We start from the raw sequence: 26104 nt of genomic DNA, 5'->3' as shown, positions 1-26104 counted from the left end.
CCTCATTGGCCTAGCTATTTAGTAGTAGACTTTCGACTTTGACAATGTCCGGCGTTCGAGTCCCGATCCGGACATGGAAGTTCTTTTGCAAATGTCCCTTCGTCGACTTTATGTAATCATCATTGAATCTCATAATTTCGATCAGTCAAACTGACAGCAAAGTAAAGTAAAAGAAGATACATACAAATTAGAGTGCAGCGGGGGAGAAGGCGAAATTTCTACGTCTCCTAAAAGTATTTCCGTTGCTTAGAGGAATTTTCACGTATTTTTTTAAAAAACTCCAAATTATTATTATTATTATAAAAAACTTTGCATGTACTTCATCTTCATAGTAGATGTTATGATTTTAGCTGTTGTACAGTACTTACTTGTTGGGACAGATAAGTTAAATATGCTAATAATGGTGCATTTTGCAAGTAAAGTCTGCGTGCTACATTTTTATTTCATAAAGATTGATCTAAGACTTCACACTTTGGCGAATGTTTATCTTTTTAAAGTATATATGTTTCCGAAAAAGGATTCATACTGCATGAAAACATGGTGTTTGGGAGAGGAGAGAGAGAGAGAGAGAGAGAGAGAGAGAGAGAGAGAGAGAGAGAGAGAGAGAGAGAGAGAGATATTTTCAAAACTGAGGGAACAGACATTGTGAATATTGTGTAACAATTCTGCCCCCAAGTACGTACGTAAAAACGACACACAGCCATGCGCAATGTACACACCGAAGGCACTGAAAGAGCAATAGGATAACAATGAGAGCTACGAAGCGAGAAATAGAGCAAAATACGTTTTCCGCAACGCATTGTTGGCGAGCAGTTTGCCTGTTTTCAGTTACTGTGCTTCCCTTGTTTGGCACAACAATAGTGCCGACGGGCAAGCTGTTGGTTATCGCATTTGCCTTCGTATACACCCAACAAACCATAGCGGGGGGAACATTAAAAGCCTTCGGCAGTTTGCTGCTAATTCGAGGGACTGACTCTTCCCTGCATTAATCAATCCCAATGCAGTTTCCAGATTTGGCGTAAAGGAAAATGTGACGACCTACTCGTCCTCGCCCCCCTGGGAAAAACAATGTTGCCAATGGAGTTATTTCGAAAGTAAATATAATTGCAAAAACACTCAAATACAGCTCAACCAAGATGAGAATAACCCCTGCAAAATCGCGAACTAGATACCTAGTCACTTGCTTTCTGTTCCCGCTCTCCCTTCGCTTATACCAGAGTGATCTGATCAGTGTTGTCATATTTATAACTCTCCTCCCTTGCTTCGTTGTCAAAACTTCTACGGCGTTAAATATTACGTCTCTCCTTTCGCTGTGATACAGTCACTTGGCACCGAGTAAGTGACGTCGATGTGTTGAAGAATGCTGCCAAGTTTGGCAACGCAAGGGCAGGATTACAGTTGATTGCATCGTTCACACTCCCTCCACTCGCTTAGTTAAAAATTCGAAGACAGCGCCAGAGGGGTTTTCTCATCTTGATTAAGCTGTACTCGGAATCGTAGATATGACCAGAAATTTTCGTAGGGGGAGGGGAAGGTCAATTCATCAAATTATTAGTAGTAGCAGTAACAATAATAAATATAACTAATAATTAAATTAGTGACATAACTCGTTTTCCTTTCATCTTTTCAGATTTTAAACTATTCATACATTGAAATTATTAAATTGAAATAATTGAAATTATAGGCACACAGAATGCGGTATTCTTCGTGTACTTGAAGAAAATAGGTCAACACTAAATTTAAAAACTTTCTAAGTGCGCCTATGTTTGAAATTCACAGTCATTAATCATTATTATATTTTCTTATAAACTTTGCCTACCTCAATCAAAGAACATCTTTGGAAGTTAAGGAGTGGGGTTAGTTAAACGAAGTTAATGTTTTGTGACCTTTCAACTCAAATATAAATATCACTTAAGGTCTAACCTATTGCCTTTTTAGCTCATACTATTTCCTGCTGTCGTTCTTCTTTTCTGATTATATGTTGTTGTTTTTTTTTTTTAAACACGCCATTATGAACTTTTGCTAGTTTTTTACAATGAAATGAATTATGTTAGTTTCTAGATGACAGCTGACCCGTTCCATCCTCCCCCCTTTCGCATCTCCCATGCTCTGAGTACATAACCAAAGAATTCAAGGTGGTGATGTAAATGCTTAACGTCTATCCTGCAAAACCAACGCGCCATATAGCTTTGCCCCTTTTCAATGAAATGGTACGTTTACATTACAAGGACAACCACTAACAGTTCTTGGCTTACCAGATTTAAATGTTAAGGCAGCGTAATGGAATTTCACAGTTTACAAAAGTGTCTCATACTCGAATTTGGCATTTTAAATTTGTATTTTGTTCTTTTATATCGCTTTTCTGATAAATTTGGCTAATCGCCAAAATTAGTGATGAATGATGATTTGAAGAAATTACTGAAGGAAACACATATGCCTAAGTCAGAACTCGAACCTGTGAATCTTCTGCTACCCACGTAACTTTGATGATTGATTGGTTTGGTTGATTTTATTTCGCTTTTCTGTCACTTCTGGCTATCGCGAAGATGAGGATGAGATGATGTGATGAAATTGACGAAGAGACACTCACAAAGAACACCATGCCCAGGATGGGATTCGAATCCGGTAGCCGAAGCGATATGTCTCACTGCACAGTGTACACATTCTTAATTTTGGATGTTATGTGATATCCCATGATCACAGCACCAGATTCACACATGAAATGTAAATGTGTCACTCAGTCAGTCTCTGGGGTGTAAGGGGTGACCTCTGAAGACACTTAAATGTCAACCACCATTCCTCGTGCTACACCCTGGACTGGATTTTTGCAGTCTGACGGGACTCTGGCGCATGGACCCAGAACAAGGATATTGCTCTGAGGTTTGTGTTGTGTCGGCCATATGCGTTTGTGAATGTCACCTCATCTTCGCGATCAGCCAAAAGTGGCAGAATAGCGAAGGAAAATAAAACAAATCAACACTCGCTCTCTTTTTGTCGCTCACACATAGTGACATTGAGCCTTTCATGGTTGGCAACACTGCAAAGTACATCATTTTGTTAATGAGTCTCTTGTGTTGTGCTGCTTCTGATTTTCCTTTACTGCGGACTTTCATTTCCTGTAGTTTCGGACAGTGTACAAACTATCCAGTGCTTCTTTGTCAACACAGAGTCTGTGGTGAAGTTTTCAAGCACCACTGGAAAATGATCGCCATGTTTGGTCAAGTGTGTCTCTTGACGCAACCTACTCAGTAGGTTGTCGAAGAGGAGTTAAGGATTGAAAGGAATGTTAGCAGGAGGGAGGCAGGGGGCAGATTAAATGGTAAGGCGTGGTTAACGAATGCTCAGTAAATAGTATAATTGTTGGTGACAGTTTTAAAATTCTATTGCTTCTCAACATGTTAACTTCCCTATTAAGCATAAATTGTGCATTATTTTGCAAATAAAAATGAAACAAAATTTTCAGTTGTTGGGGGGGGGGGGGGTTGTAAGGGGTGACCCTTTCTGAAGACACCCAAATGTTAACCTCACTCTCACGTAGTATAACCAGTTAACTGCAATGTCGCAGCCTACGATGCTCTGGCGTCTGGCCAATCCTCTGTAGGGCGTGTGTTGTCCTTGTGTACTGAGTGCCACTTTACAGTCTCAGCTTTTAATCTAAAAAAATCTAAGGAGATTTTAGTATCCGAAACATGTATTGATTTTAGTTATGATAAGGGGCTGGACCCGTATAATATATGACGGGTGCAAATAGCCTAAGTGCTGAAGCACCTAGAATTTTTATTTCAACCAATCAATCATTTGATGGGGTGGATTTCCATGTAATTCGCTTTTTCTTATTTTCGCGAAAATTCATCTCCTCTATGCCTGTGTGTGTTGGAGGTGGGCTTTGAGATGGTGCTATGGTCTTGTGATCCGGGTTCGATATCCAGTGCAGGCACATTGCGCAGTGGTTCGGATTACATTTTAAACTGTAGGTTCAGTCCCGATTAACCTATCTGAGCATAAAGTGTACTCAAAAAACGTCATACACACACACACACACACACACACACACACACACACACACACTGGGTGTAGAGGATATCAAAGCACAAAATGTTATCCTACACGCCTCACACATTTCACGTTTGGCCATGGCATCATTTCTTTCTGCCTGACAGTGTGGTACAACTTTTAGTACGCTATCGACAAAATTAACGAATTCTATCTTTAATGTTAAAGTTTCAAATTTGGTACGCAACATGTGTATGCATGATTTGAAGGGAGGGGTAAGACCAGATCGGATACTTACTTCATCGGTTATAATAGAAGCCTGATGACATTCGCAGTGGACTGATTTTCCAATTCTACAAGAACATTCACATTACAGAAATGGTACTTCCACAGTCGCCTTAATTGATAACTTAATGGGGATTTGTAAATAAATATCTTTGTTGGTTTGTAATAATTGTACCCCGTTCTTTTCTTTCTTCTCGATGATACGAAAGGGGCGTAGCGAAATAAGATCCGCACTTGGGGGGCGTATGCGGTATTCACTATGCACACTATGACGTGGAACAACCGCCATATGAAACGACCTGCTTTGTTCTATGTTTGAGGAAGCCTGACTCCGAAACGGAATTTATACACGTACTTATGAACTCTGAATCCCAAGGTTTTTGGTTTGAATTGAAGATGGTATCGAGTCCAGGCGAGACTAGACTTGTCAGTCTGGGTCTCGTCTCGACTCAGTGGCGGCGATTGGGTTCCAATACTGGGAGGGCAAAGACAGTGAAAAACTGGCAAAAAGTTTGGGGGAGACAACTTCCCTCCCCAGTCGCAGCCACTGTCTCGAGTTGTAAATCCGTCTCGTTCTGGAATGGGTCTTGAAGGCAAGTCTTAACCTCGGTTCGTTCTAGGTGTCGAGTGACGAAATAAATAGTATGAACAACATATACAGCACGCGGGGGCCTCCTCGATGGCGCATTGGTAGCTTCGTCGCCTTGTAATAAAGGGTTCCCAGGTTCGATTCCCGGTGGAGGCACATAGTGGTTCGGATTCCACTTTAAACTGTAGGTCCAGTCCCAATTAGCCTTACTGTGCATAAAGTGGACTTAAAACAACAAATCAATCCAATATACAGCACGTCATTGCACAAACCTTTACTCCGGATAGAGGTCAGTAACTTTTCTGACGCCTCGCTTAGACGCAACGAACCATCGAAGAACATAATTTTATCCTGAATACGTGCAGCTACACAGCACAAGATCACAACTGTCACTAATGGACTGACTTTGTATAAGACTTATCTGCAAATAATCAAGTAGATATTAACACAGTGCGCTACGTCGCCAGATGTTCCGGGTTCGAACCCGGGCCTGCTCATCTCTGTGTGTGTTCCTTCATCAATTTCATGATATCATTACACACCCCTCATCTTCGCGATTAGGCAAAAGTGGCAGAAACGCGAAGTAAAATAAAAGGCATCTATCAACCTAACCTAACCTCTTGGCATGCCTGAGTAAATTTCATGGTAAAAGACATTTGGTTTAGGTAAAAATTCAAATGTTGTACGAAAGTCTCGAACGAAACAGAGAGCCTCTGACACCAAATCTTGGTCTCGATTTTACAGAACTCTCGTCTCTCTCTTTTTCAATTTTGAAAAGGCCATTCCTATCTCTGTATTCCCTAATTTGGATCCGTGGTAAGGCATGGCTGTTTCATTGTGTTTACTTCCTTCTTTAAAACAATCATCATTCGTTATCATTCCGACAAACGTAGAGAAATAGATATGAAGAAAACTATACAAATCTAAATCTGACATGCCTCTGCAAATACAAATTAGTTAACTAACTAAACTAATACTAAATAATTTACAAGGAAAAAGTATAAGTTCATAATTTCTTCTCATATCATTTTACTGCTTCTTATGATTACTGAGAAAATCACATTATTAGAATTGAAAAAAAAAAAACTTTCATCCAGTCTCTCACGCCAAACATCCACTAAGTGCACATGGTGAGGGAGCAAACGCAAAATATACTACTTTACTTTTTCAATGTCTGCTTGTGTTACATTTATAAATCGTTCCACCAATGCCAAACCACAACTGAGCAAGTTGTGACTTTTTCACCTGATGTAGTTTCTATCTGTTGATAGATTCCTATGCTAACTTATATGACTTAATAAACAGCCATAAGTAGGTACAGTTATGGACACTTCTGGGTTGTAACGATTTCATTGAAAGTTAATGGAATTGTTATAACCCAGAAGTGTCCGTGACTGTACATATTTTAATGACATTTTTCCATATCTAAAACCTGCTTTGAGGCCTCGTCAAACAGATAGCGTTCTTCCCGCGCGGGCATATCGCGCTGTTGCCCGCCGCGATCTCGAATGCCAAACAGAACGCGGGCGGGTGCAGAGAGATCCAGTGGAGGGAGTTGACCGCACAAGGTCTTTAAGTTTTTCAACGTAGTCATCGGCCATTTTTCTGTTGTGGTCGCCGAGGTCTCTGTGAAAAATTACAACCCGAAAACTGAACGCCGCGATCTGGATAATCTCGCCGAGTGTGCTGCGTACTGTTTGACTGGATAGTAGTAGAGCATTCCCTGACATTCGTTACGAGACTCGGCAGCAAGCGGCCCGGCGTCAGCGCTTGTCTTTCCCGGTGAACAGGGTCCGCGACAGTCGCTAGAGTCAGCTATTAAAATTACATTTTTCATATTGTGTACTAACCTTGACTACAGTAAATGTTGAAAATGATGTCGTCCCTCTGTTGCAACACATTCCTGGCATCTCCGAAGGAAATTGGTATTTACACGTGCAAGTTCGTCTACTGTAATTCTCCCGATTTCTCGTACAATACTCTCTTTTAACTCACGGATGGTGTGCGGATTGTCTTTGTATACTTTATTTTTAGATTTCCCCATATACAAAAGTTCATACGACTCGCATTATCTCTAGGCTGTAATTCATGCACTATCGTCACTCTGTAGGGCTTAAATTTAAGAATTTTAGCGGCTCTAAATCCTGCGGTTTTTGAAACACCCGTTTCTTGTGAGAGGCGGCGGATAGATTTCTGAGGAGACTGTTCTAACCTTTGCCCTATCTCATCGAGTTTTTCCTCAGTAAGTACACGTGGGTTTTTTTTTTTTCACTTTTATTCAGAACTGACCCTGTTACTCTAAACTTTTTTACGAGGTTTAATATAGTGGTCCTATGTGGAACGGGAACACCAGGAAATTTCGTTGCAAACCGTCGTCGCACTTCTCCACAATTCCTCTTTCCGAAGTAACACTCTACAAGATAAATCTTTTGTTGTAATGTAAACTTTTGTTTACGACACAACACAACTTCCGAGGGAGAATTATACTGGCGTCAGTCTGCAACGTCAACAGAAAGGGAAAGAGGGCGAAGGCAGGGAGAGCGAAAAAAAAAACACTGTAGCGTGCGACTGTCGCGGACCCCGTTCACCGGGAAAGACGATCGCTGACGCCGGGCCGCATGCCGCCGAGACTCGTAGCGAATGTCAGGGAATGCTCTGTATATCTTGATCACACAGCGACCGCGATCTGCCTGCGCGTGAAGATCGCTTTCTGTTTGACGAGGCCTTTACGAGGTCTTGAATATTAAAATGCTTTTATCTCAAAAATAAGATGTAACACATTCGTGGTTTTGGTGCGACGATATTATACGGAAATATTTAACCATAATGAATTTATCAAGATCCCTTCAATGTAAACTTACTGTACTGTTCTGTCCAGTTACGTATTTATTGAACAGTACTTTTTAAGCTATGGTCATGTATAGGTCTAATTATTTTTAAAAATAAAAAAAAATGTACACAACCCTCTCCCCTATCTACTTCCACTGTGTTCACCACAAATACTACAAAAACTTCCAGGCAACTATCGAGACGAGACTTTGCAGTGTCTCAGTCTCGTCTCGAGCGTGTCTCGTTCTTGATGTCGTCTCGATTTATGGATATTTATGAATATCAGTCCGTATTTTTATGGTACAAAAATAACAGTAGTAGTTAGTTCTTTTCATAGAGTCAAAGCGAGCCTTTACCGACGGTTCGGTCATAGGCCATCCGCGGGAGAAAAAAAAAAGCTTCACTCTATCGTAATTATGCATTATTTACTTTCTTACACATTCATTTTGTTATTAGTATTGTCTCATGAGAAGGAATTTGGGGTGCAGAGCGTAAAGCAGAGGCAGGCACGCCATGGCGCCCGCGCCTTGTATGATCAACGCGAAGAATATTCTAGGGGAAATTATGTGCCACAACAATCAAACCTCATTTTCCTGTTTGTTTAAAACTTATCGCGAACGATAAAAATATATACAGAAGCAAACATAACAAACTTCAACCATTTATTACACCACACCACCTCTTTGAGTCTCATAACCTGCAGAATTTATGAGTCGCGAGCCTATATCTTCTTCTTCAGTTCTTTTTCTGCTCCTGACTTCATATTTATAACAATCATGACCTTCGCACACGCAATTTTGCCTCATTAAATTCGTAAACTTCCGCGGCGAAATAGCTGGTGCGGCCCCTGCTAATTCATTTTCTACTTCATTACGCCCCTGACGCGCTGTTAGTATTCATTATGTAAGGCTTAAATTAAATAAACTTTCCGCGCAGACAACGAGATACCGGGTGTTTATCAACGAAGCACTCGGGGTTCTCTCTGTACATACTTGTTATTACAAACACAAACTCAAGGGAAACAACGGTTTATGGGTGATATCTGGACAACAGTGATTCTAGAGCCCGGATGTTCAGGCACTGAAAAGTATTAAAAATGGCAGGCAAAAAGGCAACTAAAGATTGGAAAAAAGGCAGTGTATGTCGAAAAAAAGGCAGTCAAGTTTCAGAAAGAGGCAGTGAAAATTGAAGAAGAGGCATTAAAAATTGAAGAGAAGGACTTAAATTCTTCTTAAATCTTTAAAAATGTATTTACAAATAATAATTTGAATAACAAGGGTCATTGAAAAACGAAATCAAATAGAAGAGAAATATAATTTAAAAAAATGCCTTGTCGGAATGACAAAAGAGGCAAAAAAAGGCAGCGTAAGGTGAAATAGGCAAAAAAAGGCAACATAATGCCATGTCGGAATGACAAAAGATGCAAAAAAAGGCAAAAATGTTTGAAAAAGGCAGCGTAAGGTGAAATAGGCCAAAAGAAGGCAACATAAAGTATTGTTCAGAATGTTAAGAACCTTCGGATTGGTGTACTTTTGTGTTCAATTTTTGTCTACCAGCGTCGGAAACGAATAGGCATTTTGCCTAAAACCTGGGCTCTTGATTACAAAACTACCACTTTCATTTCCAAAGACTACTTTGCACACGAAGTTTGCACTGGAATACCTTCGTTCTCGCACTCGATACATCAAAAGTGCGCAATCATAATTTTGATCGCTAACACTATGAAAAACAACAGTGTTATTTGAATTATACAAAGTCAGGCATCTGTACAACATTTCACTTTGGCAGAATAGCAATATAATCCCATATTATAAAAACACAGAAATGGACACTATTTCGAGGTACACATTCTATATTTATTGACTGATTCCATGTGGGATTGTAGTTCAATTAAAAAGTGTAAAAAACACTTGATAAGTTTGCGAAGAGTAATTTTATGAGAAAGAGCAAATCCTAGGGCCATACATATAGTTTGGGTTGGAAATTTTAGACAAGAAACTTGATCGCAAAGTACGACAGTATATGTCTATGCATTGTGAACATACTTGTTTCTGAACGGAGAGCAAATGAAACGATGAAATTTGAGCAGATCAATTTTTGAAATACTTATTAGAGGATAGCATTACGTTAAGTTTTGACCCTTCGTAGAGGGGCAGTAAAATTGTAACCCCAAAATAAGCATCAAGTTCGTATATTTGAAAGGTGTTAATCAAAACTATCATAACTCATTCATTACATTCAGGCAGATATCAAAAGTTATTAAATATATTTTTAGTTATATTTGTACAATTCTTCACGTATCCGCCGTTATTTTCTCAAGCCCGTAGCCAGAATTGATGTCCGGGGGGGGGGGGTCACGGGTTATCAGGGGGGCTTTGTAAATAAAGTCCATTTTTCAAAAGGTTAACAATGTTAAATGAAGGTAAATTATGTGTGTGGGGGGAGGGTGGTCATTACGTTACATAAAGTTTAGAAATATCACACAAATGCTACATTTTTCTGTATATCTTAAAATATCACTTGAAGTGTTAATTGGCTGCTACTGAAATCATCCCTTACTACGCACTCCATACTACGTTTGATGATACAGATATTTATATTACACAAGAAAAAATTGACAATATTCAATCATAGTGCCTACCGTACGCGTACATTCCACTCCCCGGCCGAAACAATATAACTCCCCTTCGTTCCCAAAACTTGGGAGCTGTTAACCTTTGACGCAGATGCGGAGGGAATTTGCATAATGACATCAAAGTCACAGATTTCTGTATAAATGGTAGGTTGCAACAGGGGGAACGAAGGTACAGATAAAGAAGCTCCCCTGTGAAGAAACTTTCTGAAGTCTAGAGAAGAGAATCTCCTAAATACTTGCCGCTACTTAGACTACTTCTTATAAATAAGAGGAACGAATGTAATAGCTGCTGTTCATGCTCCCTTAATTTATCCTTCACCAAAGTTGTGAGCAAAATAATATCTGCTGTCTACATTTTCACTTTTCACTGCAAACAAATTACAGAAAATAGTTTTATCTAATGTCAAGGGGTCTGACCTCAGTGCCAGGGGGTGCTCAACCCCCCTGGTCCCTGCCTGGGGCTACGGGCCTGTATTTTCTTCAGTGGGCAGTTGAGCCCAAAAGGGCTCATACTCATCTGCTTTGTGTTTATCACAATACTAGAGGATGAGGCAAAAGTAGCCTGACACATTATTTTGTATTGTGAACACTGTAGTACAAGTACACTACACTAGTACTGATATACTGTGACATGTTTATTGTTTACCTGCAATCGCTGCTTCTTATCCGAAGACAGAGAAAGAAGAAACCAGCGTTGTTAAAGGTGCAGGAATTTTAAATAAATTCAATTCCAGTCCCGGAGAGAAAATCAGCAAGCGTAAATGGGTTCTGGGCTGTAAAGAACCTTTTTTATCTGTTAAGTATTTCAATTCGGTCCAGGAACCTTTTTGCCGGATGAATTTAAATACGGTCCAGGAACCTTCTTCCCCGGATCAATTTAAATACGGTCCAGGAACCTTTTTTCAACGAAACCATACGCAACTTGGACCGAATTTAAATTGTTCGAAAGAAAAGGTTCCGGTCCTGCAGCAGAACCCATAAGAATTTATGGGTTCCTGGACATTTAACAAGCCTGGAATAAATATCAGCTTACTTTTGCAGCACCCTGTATATGCTTTGCATGCTGACGACCAGACTAAAATATGAAATATATCTAGACTATCTGAATAACAAAATTAGAACAAAGCAAATTATGATACCCGGGCGGTGCAGAATAGATGCAGACTACATACCGACATTGGCGTAAAAAATAACGTTACACGCAGGACCCGAACCGAAGAAATAAGCGCATGCAGAGTGACGTAAAATTAAAAGTTTCGCAGTTGCCTGCGTCTTTCACATGAGTGTTGCATGCTAAATTTTTCAGGAATCGTTCCTACTGGACCCGAAAGGGAAAGTCAGGATTAGAGCAATATAAAAACTCACTAGGGTAGAGAGAAAAATGAAAGAAAAAGGCTCGCTGTATGCTGACGTATGTTTCTCACGCAAAACCCGGATATCCTCATCCACAATTATCATCTGTCGCTCCTATTTACCCCATGCAATGACAAGGGTTGAGGGAAGAGGTTAGTCGTTAACTCACCCTTCTTCTCCTCCTCCTGTCACGGTCCCTGCTTCTTGCATCGTCACTTCTGCTGCGACTTCTGTAGCTTCTGTTGGAAACCGTGTTCCTCTTCACTCTCGACATCATAAGCTCCTTGATACTCATTTGCCCACTGTCACCCTTTACGCAAAGCTGAAGAACACCACGAGAATCGAATTTCACACTATCACGAGATACCAGCAACGTAAAAGTAACAAAAATAGTCACCAGAACGATGTCAACGTAACATCTACCACGTACGAGTTCGAAAATGCAACAGAACTGTTCCCTAACTTCCGCTCTGTTCACTACATCCACGCACATGCCTAGCACACCAGCCGTTCCTGGGTCAAATGCCACGTACCGGATCACGATTACACAGGGGGCGTATTCCTCTAACAAGGGACTTCAACGTTCTAACTCCCATGCTCCGTTCAGTCAAATTTCGAGATAAGGAAGTCTCGGTATGCCTTGCCAATGTAAGCTTCAGCAAAGAAAAAACTTGTTATACTGCTCCTCTAGTACTTTGTGCTTAACTTTTAGTGCTACATTACAATCGCAGGGACATATCACGTATCTAGAAATATATTTTGGGGGAGGGGGTTCCGAACGAAGTGACTCAGAAATAATAACGTAAATGTTTAAATTAATATGTTAATACTATATAGATGTAAATTAATTAATATTGTAATATTATTATTACATGAATACGTAAAAAGATGATATAAGAATAGAGATATAGTAGTACGTATTCATTACCTAGCTTACGTGTAAGCTGTGTAAGTAAATGGATTCGTGTTTTCAAACGAAATCAACATAATGCTTGGACAAATCACACTCTACAAAGGTTTACAACATTTAAAAATTCCATTTCCAATATCACTCTCATCCATTCTAACAGATTTATCCCCTTCATTAATATGGATGCTGTATGCATATTCTCGGAAATATAGACTCGAAATGTAAAGTGATTTTTATATATACATATTAAAAAATATATAATAAGAAACAGCAAAAGGACAAAAAAAGTGAATTATTCATAATATTCGTTTTATATTTGTGATTCTGATTAATTTGTGAGATTAACTATCAATTTAAAAGAAAACATTAAAACAAATACAAAACAATAACGATGTCCAAAGTCGACAAGATAATGTTGCCGAAGAAGAAGAAATAAAAACTGTCAGTATGTACCCAGATGATTATCAAGAAATACTAAATACATAGTACTTACTATAGTTAGTTAATATTTTAATACATTCATGCAGGAAGGGACGTTACCTGTTGTTGGGCCAAATATGCTCACTCTGAAACTCTTCCCAGTGTTGCTTGGACCGCGTCTTCTAATTTTTTATCATTTGACTATGAAATAACATCACGTAAATAAAAAGGTCTTATAGCACGAAATGCCTCCTTCAAAAATTATACATAGGAACTTGAAAATATAAACAATTGACACGTTCTAAAACTAACTTATGTATGTACGCGTCGTATTATTATACTATTAATATTAACTTAATAATACTCAGCGGTGAACGATGAGACTCGGTGAAGTACACAGACTCCTCTCAGGTACAGGGATAGTGTTAGGCAAAGACAATATTCACAGCACAGAGAAATAAAACCACATTACTGCCGTATGTATAAACTGAAAAGTTTTATTCTTTATTTATTGCAATTATAATGCAACTATACTTGAGACGAGGGCGAGGATTTCGCTTTGTCGATGAATTGACTCAATTAAAACGCATAAAACTCAATGCGTGGCTATCGGCAAGCCTATGATCACATAGACCTAGCTTGCGCCCCGAACTACCACACCAAGAGATATGCAATGATAACCGAGCCAATATTTGCTCTTTAGCCTTTTATTTCCAAATTAATCTTTAGGCTAACTTTATTATTTTACGTAGAATGGTTGCAGTATTGTGCATATCATCAATGCATGGCTATCGGCGTACCTATGTTCACATAGGCCTAGCTTGCGCCCCGAACTACCATACCAGGATGTATGCACAACACCAAGGAGTTCTTTTTAAGTTTAAAAGCTTCGACGATCCGTGGCGAAAGTGTGATGATTTCTTACGCGATATCCTCGCTTTTATACTCTTTTCGAGAACACAGATTAAAGTACAGATGAATCACTCCCTATCTACAAAAGGATACTATCAACAAAACTGACATCTATACATCTTTAGAAATACAAATTCGTATAGTGCACTCTTGCAAACATGAAGATACATTAAACTACTTATAACAAAGCATAAAATACAATAAACATTAAACAAAAGATATACATTACAAACCAGGTGCGTTATTACATATAATAACTATAATAACAAAGAAATTACTCTTTCTTTTACAAAAATAAATACATTAGTGACATATTTTCTACTGATGACGTCACATAAAAATATGGATCATATCATCTGCCCCTTCCTTTCGAAAACTAAGTTTCAGGAAGGAAGTTACCTACCTGGAGGAAACTTAGTTTTAAAGTACAAAGTCTTTATTTTTATCCTCCGAAAAACGCACTAGTTTCAGGTTATCCAAGTTAACCTTATCATATAATTCTTTAGTCCTTGGAATTAGCAATGTCACAACATTATTTTCCACTTTGTCCACTATATAAGGTCCAATCCACAACATAAATAACTTTTGAATGGTCCTATCTAGTGAGGAGCTTAAGGAATGGTTTTTAACCATCAGGAAGTCTCCAACTGTCACTGTCTTGGCGTTTCCCTTCTGTTTTAAATCTTTCGACAGCTTCTTCTTCTCCCTGACTTGGGCTAAGAATAATTTGGACTTGCAATCCGGTTGGGCTTCTTCCCGTTCGGGCCAATTGAAATGTGTTAGGATCTCTCTGGGTATAGGATGATTGAAGAATAGTTCAGCAGGCGAATATCCAGTAGTTTCGGAAATAGAATAATTAATTAACCAAACAACTTTTGATATGTATCGCGACCAAGTCTGATGTTCTCGATAACAAAATAAACGAAGTAATCTTACTATCTCTTGATTTGCTCGTTCTACCATGTCCCCCTTTGGATTGTAAGCTGTTGTGCAAACATGATGGATACCACGGTTTTTGGTAAATTCTTTCCACTGCTTAGAGGTAAACTGAGCTCCTCTGTCGCTCAGGGTAAACGTAACGTTTGGATAGTGAGCAAAATATCCTCTCTGAAGCGTATTTATAATTTCTGTGGTGCTCGCAGTCCGTAAAGCATATGCGGAGACAAAACGTGTACCCACATCAATAAGGCTCAAGATGTACTGGTATCCATTAGAACGAGGAAGCTTCCCAATCAAGTCCAGAGAAAGCATCTCATGAGGTTGCTTGGGACTGATATGAAGGGTCTCCTTGAGTATCCCCAATTTGTCTGGTTTACTCTGGGCACAAATTTCACAATCTCGGATGTACTGTATCACGTCATCCTTCATGCCTTTCCAGAAGTATCGTACTGCAAGTCGCTTCAATGTCTTGGATGCTCCAAAATGTCCAGCTTCATCATGAATTACTTTCAAGAGAGGTTGCTTCATTACCACCGGAACACACAATTTCCAAAGGGACTGATTGTCTGATCCTCTCTTAAATAAAATTCCTTCTTGAATGCGATAGGAACGATGCAATCTGAGGTTAGGTTCCTGAGAATTTAGAGATTGGAGTAAATTTTTGCAGAATTCATCTTCAGATTGTGCCTCTCTCCACTTGTCGACGTCATCTATTTCTCCTCTTTCGGCCCACAGGTAGTTTATTCTGAATGTCTGCTGGCTATTTTCAGGATGAATCTGGGGTATATCATCAGCAGGATACCGAGATAAAATATCTGCCAGATCGTTTTGGCGACCAGAGACGTATACTATTTTATACTGGTACTGTTGGAGTTTTAGAGACCAGCGAGTCAAACGACTGTTCCAGTTACGGGCGTCTTGTAACCATACCAATCCTTTATGATCACTGTAGATAGTGAAGGGTCTACCTTTCAAATAAACAGCATACTTCTCAACTCCAAAGATTATGGCCAAACATTCTAACTCATGGATGGAGTAATGGCGTTCGTTCTCCTTCAGTTTTCGGCTTGCATACTGAATGACCTTTCTCTCTTCACCATCCATTTGGAAAAGAATACTACTCAATCCTTTCCCAGAAGCATCGCATTGGATACAGAATTCCTGTTCAAAATCAGGCTGTGCTAATTCAGCATCTCTTACAAGTTCATTGTTCAGTAGCTGGAAACTTTGTTCTTCCTCGTCTCCCCAAATCCAACGTTGATTTTTACCTAACAGCTTGGTGAGCGGTTCAGATTTTTCTGCAAAATTTTCAATGAACTTCCGCCTCCAGTTGGCGAGGCCAAGAAATTTCCGAACATCCTTTCTAGTTTTAGGTTTAGGAAATAGCTTAACGGCTGAATTTTTGTCTGGTTGGATTTTGATCGCATCTCCAGAAACAACGTGACCCAAGTAGGTGATTTCCTTTTTTACAAATTCACACTTTCGCAGCTTTACAGTCATCCCCACTTCTTGGAGTCGCTGCAACACTTCGTCCAGATGTTCGAGATGCTTGGAGAGTTCTTTGTCGAAAATCAGCAAGTCATCCATATATTGAGTTAGATACTCTTCGGTTTCAGGACCAAATACAGCATGCATGGCAGCTATGAAAATTGACACAGCACTAGAGATACCAAAAGGCATTCGAGCAAACATCCATTGACGTCCTTTATAGGAGAAGGCAGTACATGGTTGGCAGTCAGCTTTTACAGGGATCTGTAAATATCCAGAAGCCAGATCCAGATTTGTAAAATAACGAGCACCTTTAAATTTTTGTAAGGCATCCGAAATGGGCTCAACTGAATTTCGTGGAACACGTACAATTTTATTCAAATTTCTGAAGTCAATGCAAGGGCGTACTGTACCATCAGGCTTGTCGACTACAATTAAAGGGTTCAAGTAAGGGGAATTACAAGGCATTATAACACCCCATTGTCTCCACTTTTCTAATTCTTCCTCCAGGAGTTTCCTTTTTGCTATAGGTATGGGATATGGAGATCGATACACTGGTTCTGTGGTGGTGAGTTCAATCTCACACTGGAAGTTTTTAATAGTACCCGGTCTCTCGGAAAATACATCTCTATGCTTCAATAAGACTTCTTTCAATTGGCTTCTACCCCTTTCGCATAAAATCTCATTCGCATTGACCTTCTGAAGAATGTCGTCAGGACTAGCCGTCCACTGATCGACATGGGAATCTTCACGGACATTTCTTACATACGTCCCTTTCGAAGATACATTATTCACGAGGTCCTGCTCTACCGGAACTCCGTCTACGGTGAGGGATAACTTCTCGCGCTGTAGGTCAATTCCTGCTTCATATTTCCTGAGGAATGGGTAGCCCAAAATAAAGTCAGCTTCGAGACCTTTCAAGACAAACATGTCTTCCAATAAATGTCTTCCAGCAATCTCTAGATATACTTGTCTACATCCCACAACTCTAGTTTTGTTTCTCCCAGTGAAATCAGTCAGCCTAACATCTGGACATGGTTGTAACTGCAATGACGGCAGCTTCTCTTTAATCTTCTTCCAAATGGCGTAGCTCATGAGATTACATTCGCTGCCAGTGTCCAGAACACAAATAAAATCGACGCCTGCTATAGTTGCTTTAATTAACGGAGCCCTGGGTAAATTTTCCTTTCTAACTGCCTGTTGTAGTGCTCTATCTAAACTTTGTTCTCCTTCATTGAGGGTCAGCACAACAAAAAGATGATTGTCTTCACTATTTATAACGCTGTCATCTGTTCCCAGAGAAGTCCAAGATTTTAGCCCAACCATGATCGGGAACGAAGAATTCACGTTGGGCGACTGGCTAAATCCGACTGCATACCACTCGGATTAGCACTAGTCGAGGGTGCCCAACAAAAGTCTCTTGTTATGTCGACGCTTTGACGTTGCTCGTTCGTCAAACGTGAAGCAGAAGGTTCAAACGGAGGCGCCGTCGCTCTGAAATTACTGGGTTCAGAGGCGTTACGTGAAGAGTCACGGGAATGGTCTTCTGGATCAGATCTGGAACGACGCGGTCCACGTGCGTAGTTGTTCCTCGCTTCCCTTCTAGGAGGATTACGCCGCCTGTTGTAATTGGAATAACCATTTCTATGGTTCTGCGTAACTTGTCTGACCCGGGGGTTTTGGTTTCCAATTCTATTTTGTCTAGGAACATTTCCCTGGCCAGCACCTTCTCTATTCCACGAAGGCTTCCAACTGTCTTGTTCCTCAAGCACCTCGAACCTTTTCAGAAAGTCGGCTAGCTGGCGTACAGTTTGAGGAGAATTAGCTAGACTCAGACTGCGAGCTCTATATGGAAGCTGGGAGATGATTAAATTCACAATCTCAGGTTCTATGTAACGAGCAGACAGATTGCGGTAGGCTGAGTAAATAGACCAGGCATATTCCTCCATGCTCATACCGGACTGCTTTAAGTATCGGCGAGATCTCACTGCTGTCAGCTGCCTCTCTTTGGCCTCTTCTGAAGCATATTGTTTGCGAAAACGACGGCAGAAATCAGAATAGGACTTGAACTCTAACTGGTTTGCTCGAAACCAATGCTCAGCCTGGCCCTTGAAAAGCCGAGGAATAATTTCCAATCGGTATTCGTATGGAATCTGCATTAAATCAAAATTGATATTAAGTTCTTTTAAGTATTGCTCAGCATTTTGGGCTTCCAGGTCTCCCTTGAACTTTGACAAGGAATTAAGGTCTGCCATCCTTGGAGTTCCAGTCATTGCTGATCGCTGAGTTGTTGGCGGCGACTCATCTGGCCCGCTCCTTGAATTCCTTGAATTTCCATGCCTTCGTGTTCGCTTCCTGATTTTTGCTTGATACTGAGAGTCAGAGCTGGTGCTGGAAGAGGAGGAACTGCGATCTTTCTTCCTTTCTAGACGTTTCCTCTTTGCCCCTTCTTCATACCGTGCCCTGCGAGATTCACGCTCTCTGTAACCTCGGTCATCGCCCGAAAGACTAAAGGTAGGTGGAACAGCAGACGCCACTTCATTAGCTCTTGAACCAGCAGCAACTCGTGGGCGACAGACTTGTTTGTCTTCCCTAGTTCTCTCTCCACCGGCTCTGTCCATCGCTTCATTTAGTTCAATGTTCATGGTTGGCAACGCTGCACTCTCAGCAACTGCAGACGGATGACCAGCTGTTCGAGATCCAGTTTCTGTTTCTGTTTGCCGGGTGACGTGCATGGTCTCTAACTGATTCGTAAGCTGTTCTACTTGAGTCTTTATTTCCTCAACATCCTTGCTTCTCTGAGATACAACAACGGAAATCTGACCAATATCTTCTTGAACCTCAGATCGGAATCGTATTTTGTCAGTCTCGGCCTCGGTCAATATCTGTTCCATTGTCAGCTGTTTTTCAATAATCTTATTGCACTCCGCAGTGAATCTCGAATTTATATCCTCTACATCGATGCGAACACTTTCCGTGGCTTTATTTACATCGGCTGCCAAGCTACGCCGTAAGTCATCAAAGTCTATCTCTCTAGCCTGCCGGATTTCTTCAGAGAATCGCGCCCTAGTTTCCTCATTCTCAGACTTCAGTTGTTGAATCTCACAGGCCATCTCGCCTATTTCAGCTCTTAATACTTTTATAGATTCATCGTGCTGCTTACCGATATCATCCTTTAGCAACGCACATTGTCTGAGGATATCTTCTTTTAATATGTCAGATTGTCTACAGATATCAGCTTTCAAGCTGGTAATGGAATCAGCTTGTTGTTTAATATCAGCCTGTAAGGTTTCAGACTGTTTGCAGATATCAGCTTTCAGTGCTTCAGACTGTTTACACATATCAGCTTTCAAACTGGTAATGGAATCAGCTTGTTGTTTAATATCAGCCTGTAAGGTTTCAGACTGTTTACAGATATCAGCTTTCAGTGCTTCAGACTGTTTGCTAATATCAGCCTTTAATGTTTCCATACTTTCAACTTGCTGCTTGCTAATTCCTTCAATCATGGTTTTTAAAGCTTCAAACATATTTAATGGATCAGATGTAATAGTTGTAGACAATGATTCACAGTCTTTACAAACGAAATCGGTAGCTTCGTGGCTTTCAGATCGAACATCTAAGCCACAACATTCATAATGTAGAAGCTTTGTACATTTCTTGCACACAAATGTGGTTTTATCTTTATCAATGTTCCGACAACAATCGGGAACATTAAGCTCTGAATTTGAAGCAAGATTTTTATTTGCGCTACGCAAATGTTTTCTTTCCATTTCGAACGAAGTAGTTCTGTGCTTTTCTATAAATATGAAAGTTCAGTGCTCTTGCACAATTAATCTCAACTTTAAACAATGGTCTTGCCCTTGTACACTACAAAATCGAGCCAACACGTTGAGCTGCCACTTGACACGTTCTAAAACTAACTTATGTATGTACGCGTCGTATTATTATACTATTAATATTAACTTAATAATACTCAGCGGTGAACGATGAGACTCGGTGAAGTACACAGACTCCTCTCAGGTACAGGGATAGTGTTAGGCAAAGACAATATTCACAGCACAGAGAAATAAAACCACATTACTGCCGTATGTATAAACTGAAAAGTTTTATTCTTTATTTATTGCAATTATAATGCAACTATACTTGAGACGAGGGCGAGGATTTCGCTTTGTCGATGAATTGACTCAATTAAAACGCATAAAACTCAATGCGTGGCTATCGGCAAGCCTATGATCACATAGACCTAGCTTGCGCCCCGAACTACCACACCAAGAGATATGCAATGATAACCGAGCCAATATTTGCTCTTTAGCCTTTTATTTCCAAATTAATCTTTAGGCTAACTTTATTATTTTACGTAGAATGGTTGCAGTATTGTGCATATCATCAATGCATGGCTATCGGCGTACCTATGTTCACATAGGCCTAGCTTGCGCCCCGAACTACCATACCAGGATGTATGCACAACACCAAGGAGTTCTTTTTAAGTTTAAAAGCTTCGACGATCCGTGGCGAAAGTGTGATGATTTCTTACGCGATATCCTCGCTTTTATACTCTTTTCGAGAACACAGATTAAAGTACAGATGAATCACTCCCTATCTACAAAAGGACACTATCAACAAAACTGACATCTATACATCTTTAGAAATACAAATTCGTATAGTGCACTCTTGCAAACATGAAGATACATTAAACTACTTATAACAAAGCATAAAATACAATAAACATTAAACAAAAGATATACATTACAAACCAGGTGCGTTATTACATATAATAACTATAATAACAAAGAAATTACTCTTTCTTTTACAAAAATAAATACATTAGTGACATATTTTCTACTGATGACGTCACATAAAAATATGGATCATATCACAATATTCTCTTTTTCATTTTGATCAAATTGCTTCAGCGAGGTAGCAGCAATAAACTGATGACAAGTTCAGACATGAATTGTTTCCTAATTTTGTTCTAGACTTAGGCCTGCAACTTCACCAATTTCGAATATATTATCTTGAAAACACGCCCAGAGAAGACACGTACATGTATGCACAAACAATTCACTGTTATCGAAAGGCAAAACGTTACTCACCAAGTAAAACAGTCATGGAAAATTCCATCACAAGGCCTGGCATTCTATCAGTACTCAGTAGGTGTTTCATTTTCACTTTATTTCTTCCTAAGCTGCTAGCATACGTTCTAGGGACAGGAAACATTGCGAAATTACCACTTACGTACTACATTCAGCGGTAAAAGTTGCTAATCGGGCGAACGGATTTCTTCATTTTTACACAAGAAAGTACTTACTGGAATGAGTTTTTCTAGCATTTGGATACTTCGTGGAGATATTTTCTGTCATCGTAGAATCTGCAGGAGTGGTAAATCATGTGTTTTTCACGATATTACTACGACCACTATGTTTGCCTAACCTAAACGAACCTAACCTAACCTTGCCGTGAATGGTTTGTGGGGCTATTTATGAATGGTTTGTGGGGCTATCCGTGTATGGTTCGTGGGGCTATTATTGACATTATTTTCGTCACAAAACGTCAGAAAAGCAATATTTCACCTTAAAGAATGTTTCGCAATGCACAATAGGTAAGTACGAATGTAAAAAGTGACGAAATAAACGAGTGAGAGGTGTTCGGCCGATAGACAACATTTAATCATTCACCGTTATTAACGTTGATAATATGAAATTATTTCAAGCAACGAACTCTCGTGCAGGTCGTCATACCTATCCAAGTTAAAATTAAACTAGCGCAAAGATTTGTGGGTAATCGAGCTCGCAGTTGGGAACAAGGTTATTAGAAGTATAGGGGAAAACGACGCAAGTACAAGTCATGTGCAACTTGCGTAATTAATGTGACACAAGGCGTTTTTCTTTACTCAAGCCCTTATATATCAATATAAAATAATGGAAGTTAGTATCTAAAATAAAGTTTAAACAAGAAAACAACAAATGTCAAATGTAACGTAACGTTAGAGAAAATAATAAACACGAAGCAGTAACGTACAGATGATACGGTATGTCTCGTATTCACTTGTGTGCCTATTGGCGGAGTTAGCAGGAGGGTCACGGGGCCACGTGCCTCTCCCAAAAGGGATGATTAAGAATTATAAAAAGTATTGATAGCATTACATTACAACGAAAAAAAAAATGTTCGAGAAACCCTTAACGAGATAGATAAAGAATAAAACAAAGTTTAGCACAAATACATTATTCTGGACCAGATTTATTATACAATAAATTTACGTCGGAAATCGAACCTGGGGATTGTTGATTACAATGCAACAATGTTAACTGATGAACACAAAGTGGACATCCTAGGTCAAATATTTCCCATGGTTGTAACAGTTCCGCCTAAGAAAATGAATTTTCAAGCTTGTGCCTTTCTGCAATCATTGTTAATACAAATAAACATAGAACTATTTCTATGTCCCCAAAACGTATTTACGCTATCACCTTATGATCAACGAGTCCTGGCTACTGGGTTCATTTCCACAAGTGGAGGTCGTACAGTGGGATCCATGAGTATTACAGTGCAAATTGTCCATCACCACGTTCATGCACTCTATTTGACCCAATAAGAGCTTCAAGAATTAAAATAAAACTCAAAACAAGCTGTTGACAACTTCTGCACCAGCATACACGAAAATTCATCGCTAAAAAACACATAGGATGTAATAGAAAAATTAATGATAGTAGTCATGGACAATTTGCACGGTAATACTCATGGATCCCACTGTACATTGTACAGTCGTTTGGATTCCACACAGTCCCGATTAGTTTATCTGACCACAAATTGGACAAAAAACGAATCCACGAATCCATGTAATTATCCTGATGTGAATAAGCCTACGTTTAAGCTGTGTTTAACATTTACAAAAAATCTGCACATTGTATTTCCAGTGTTAGTTCTCTCATATGCTTACCTATAAGAAATCTACTTCAAAATTAAAGAGAGTAGGCAAAATGCACCCTAATGATTAATAGTTCTGGGCCAATTTTGCCTTGCAAGGCTTGCGACAGGTCTGAATCCGGGGGAGGGGGGGGTGTGAACTCCAGGACTCCATTTACACAGGAGCTTTCATTGAGGAGAAATGGATTTGAAAATAGCGGTAAAATGTCAAAAAGAGATACTGGAATGTGACAATTCATTCTCTGTATACGCGAGTGTGTGTATTGGTAATCAAAATATTTTATCTAAAAATAGGGCGCAGTCGCTTTCCTGGGAGTAGAACTTGGTTCCCTTCCCATTATACACTTCGCAAGCCCAACTGGCGGCTGACCTACATAGCTCCACCTGTCCATCAATTGTCTTCGGGGTGTGTGGTTCGATGAGTGTCAACAACCTCAGTTGTGAAGTAAAAGTTGTAGGGGTAAAATCACTCTTCCGTTACAACGTTGCCAAACGTACGTGTTTTTGTCCGTTGTTGTTATTAGCATGTTTGTACAATGTTTGTGTGGTTTCCGTACTATATTTCCGTGCCTTGTGTACTACTGTAGTACAACTTTTATCCAGAAATGGCGCTGATCAACTATCTTTCTCTCTCCCGTTTTGCAGTACGTTTGGCAACATGCGGTGTATCCGATGATGATTTATTTCGTCCCGCCAGCAACATTCGTTGCCTTGTGACACGACAATGCCCGATGTCAGTCGAAGAGAATTCAACTGATCGCTGATTCGTTGTTTCCCAGTCGCCAGCTGGAAATGCGAGCAGTATAGCACAAAGACTGGAGGGAGTGCAGCTAGAGAAAGAGAGAGAGAGAGAGAGAGAGAGAGAGCTGAAAGAACCATGAGAATGGAATACACTCCAAGGGTGGCTTGGAAATATTTGCTGTTTTGAAGGAAGAAGCATTATTGCGTCAAACAAGATCCACGAAACAAATTATAGATTTATTTTAGGGGTGCAGTGCGACTGTGTAGGGTGTTGCTAGTCCCGACTTTTCAAATATATTACATCTTGGCCTGGCTTGGGGCAAGACGTTGCGAACTTACTTTTTTGTTCTTAAGTCGCCTTCACGACCGGAAAATTGTAATTTGGTACGTAAGTCCTCCCCTGGTTGTCAAGAAGCTTCTACTCCCTCTTAAGAGTTCTAATCTATCCACTTTGTTCCCGGTCGCGTTCCCATTCTTCAACAAAGCGCAACAGATACCCAGCTGAGATCAAATATGCACGAAATATGCAAATGAAACACTCCGAATCCAGACGGAGGGAGAGATACTAGGGGGGTGGGGTAGTAGAGAAGGGTCCGCAACTTCAAGTAATAATTTATAAACAAGTGAGCATCAAACTGAGATTTCTACAGGGTTGTTTCTTGAAGAGTCTCATTTTCTCAAGTAATTTTCTTCTCCTTCCATTACTCACAAAAGGATGAGGGGAGGAAGGCAAGGGAAGAAGGAAGAAAAACAAAAGACGAGCTTGCGTTTGTGTGGGGCCAGCGACATTTGCATGAGAGGGATTTTCCCCACAGATGAGAAAATTTTATAATCGAAAGTTGAAGTAAAGGGAAAAAATAACGTGTAGGACGCCGAAAAGGGATAGTTAGTTTACAATGTTTCCCCTTTAACTCCCCCTCCACCTTTTGTTTACATAGTCTGTGGGCTAGAAAAGCTCACCGTTCACTATCTTTTCACAAATAGTGTTTCAGAACTACTAACTTTTTCATATACAGGGTGGTGCAAAATTCCGTTTACAACTCTTGGGAGGTGAATCGCCAAGTAAAAACAAGGAAAAAATGCCATGTGAAAAAATGTCGAAATCGGCACCGTTTGCGAGTGACAGGCGTGCGAAAATCGCCCCACACCATGTGTAAAGCACAATAACTCAAGACGGAAGAAAGATATCAATGTCGGATTAAAATAATACAAAGAAAGTCGTGCCTGACGAATACAATGGTGCAGAAATTGAGGCCCAGTGTAAATTGCGCAAGGGAACTCTCAAAGAAAGTGGGGAATCCCATGATGGAAAATATAGGAAATTTGCTACTATTTTCTACATAATGTTGAGATCGGAATGTAGGCAGTAAAAAATGACGACGTATGTCCACATGTCTCACTACTGCTGGGACACCCTCCCACAATCGGGAAATAGGAAATTCACCCGAAAATGACGCTATGCCGTCAGATTACGCTGAGATTGATTTCAGCTAATTTATACAGGAAGCCCCACTAGAGGCGCTGGGAGTGTAGGTCACCTGTTACGTATTAGCGTTGGTGGATACTACGTAGAGAGTGTAATCGACCGTTGTTCTTCCTGTCTGTTCTGCGTGTCGCAGCGTGGAGTTTAGTCTGGCGCGTGTGTGTGGTTGAATTGCGCCAAGGAATATTGTACGTAGAGTATGTATTCCGTGTTCTTTCTCGGTTTGCAAAAACTGCGTGGACACCTGTGTGACATTACGTGGGTGCTAATCACGGTAGTTGTGATCCGTCACTCGGAGGGAAAGTGCCCCTGTTGCTGGGCAGTTCTCGAACAGGACAATGGTGGAGTACTCTACCCACGAGCTTGCTGATATGCATCTCGTTTATGGAGAGGCAAACCGAAATAGCCGTGAAGCACGGCGTTCGTATCACGAACGTTTTCCCGGGCCTCCCCGATGGCGCAGTGGTAGCGTCGTCGCCTTGTAGTCAAGGGGTCCCGGGTTCGATACCCGGTGGAGGCACATGGCACAGTGGTTCGGATCCCACTTTAAACCGTAGGTCCAGTCCCGATTAGCCTTACTGTGCATAAAGTGGACTTAAAACA

General features: G+C 40.2%; 1 protein-coding gene across 8 annotated transcripts in view; it reads right to left on the bottom strand.

The window, feature by feature from the left end:
* Nucleotides 1-12210, bottom strand: part of LOC146000248 (tight junction protein 1-like) — a 424918-nt gene extending 412708 nt beyond the window's left edge. For 5 of the 8 annotated variants that reach the window (XM_083137677.1, XM_083137687.1, XM_083137697.1 and 2 more), the window contains exon 1: nucleotides 11854-12208. In XM_083137677.1, coding sequence (XP_082993803.1) covers nucleotides 11854-12177 — 324 coding nt within the window. In that variant the 5' untranslated portion in view covers nucleotides 12178-12208. Of the gene's footprint in view, nucleotides 1-11853 lie in introns of all 8 variants that reach the window. The other 3 variants (XM_083137760.1, XM_083137717.1, XM_083137770.1) reach the window with 2 other exon arrangements.
* Nucleotides 12211-26104: the final 13894 nt, after the last annotated feature.

Source organism: Lepisma saccharinum, chromosome 1, assembly GCF_977018435.1.
Source record: "Lepisma saccharinum chromosome 1, izLepSacc3.1, whole genome shotgun sequence".
Classification (NCBI taxonomy): Eukaryota; Metazoa; Arthropoda; class Insecta; order Zygentoma; family Lepismatidae; genus Lepisma; species Lepisma saccharinum.
This window is presented reverse-complemented; position numbering and strand designations above follow the sequence as displayed.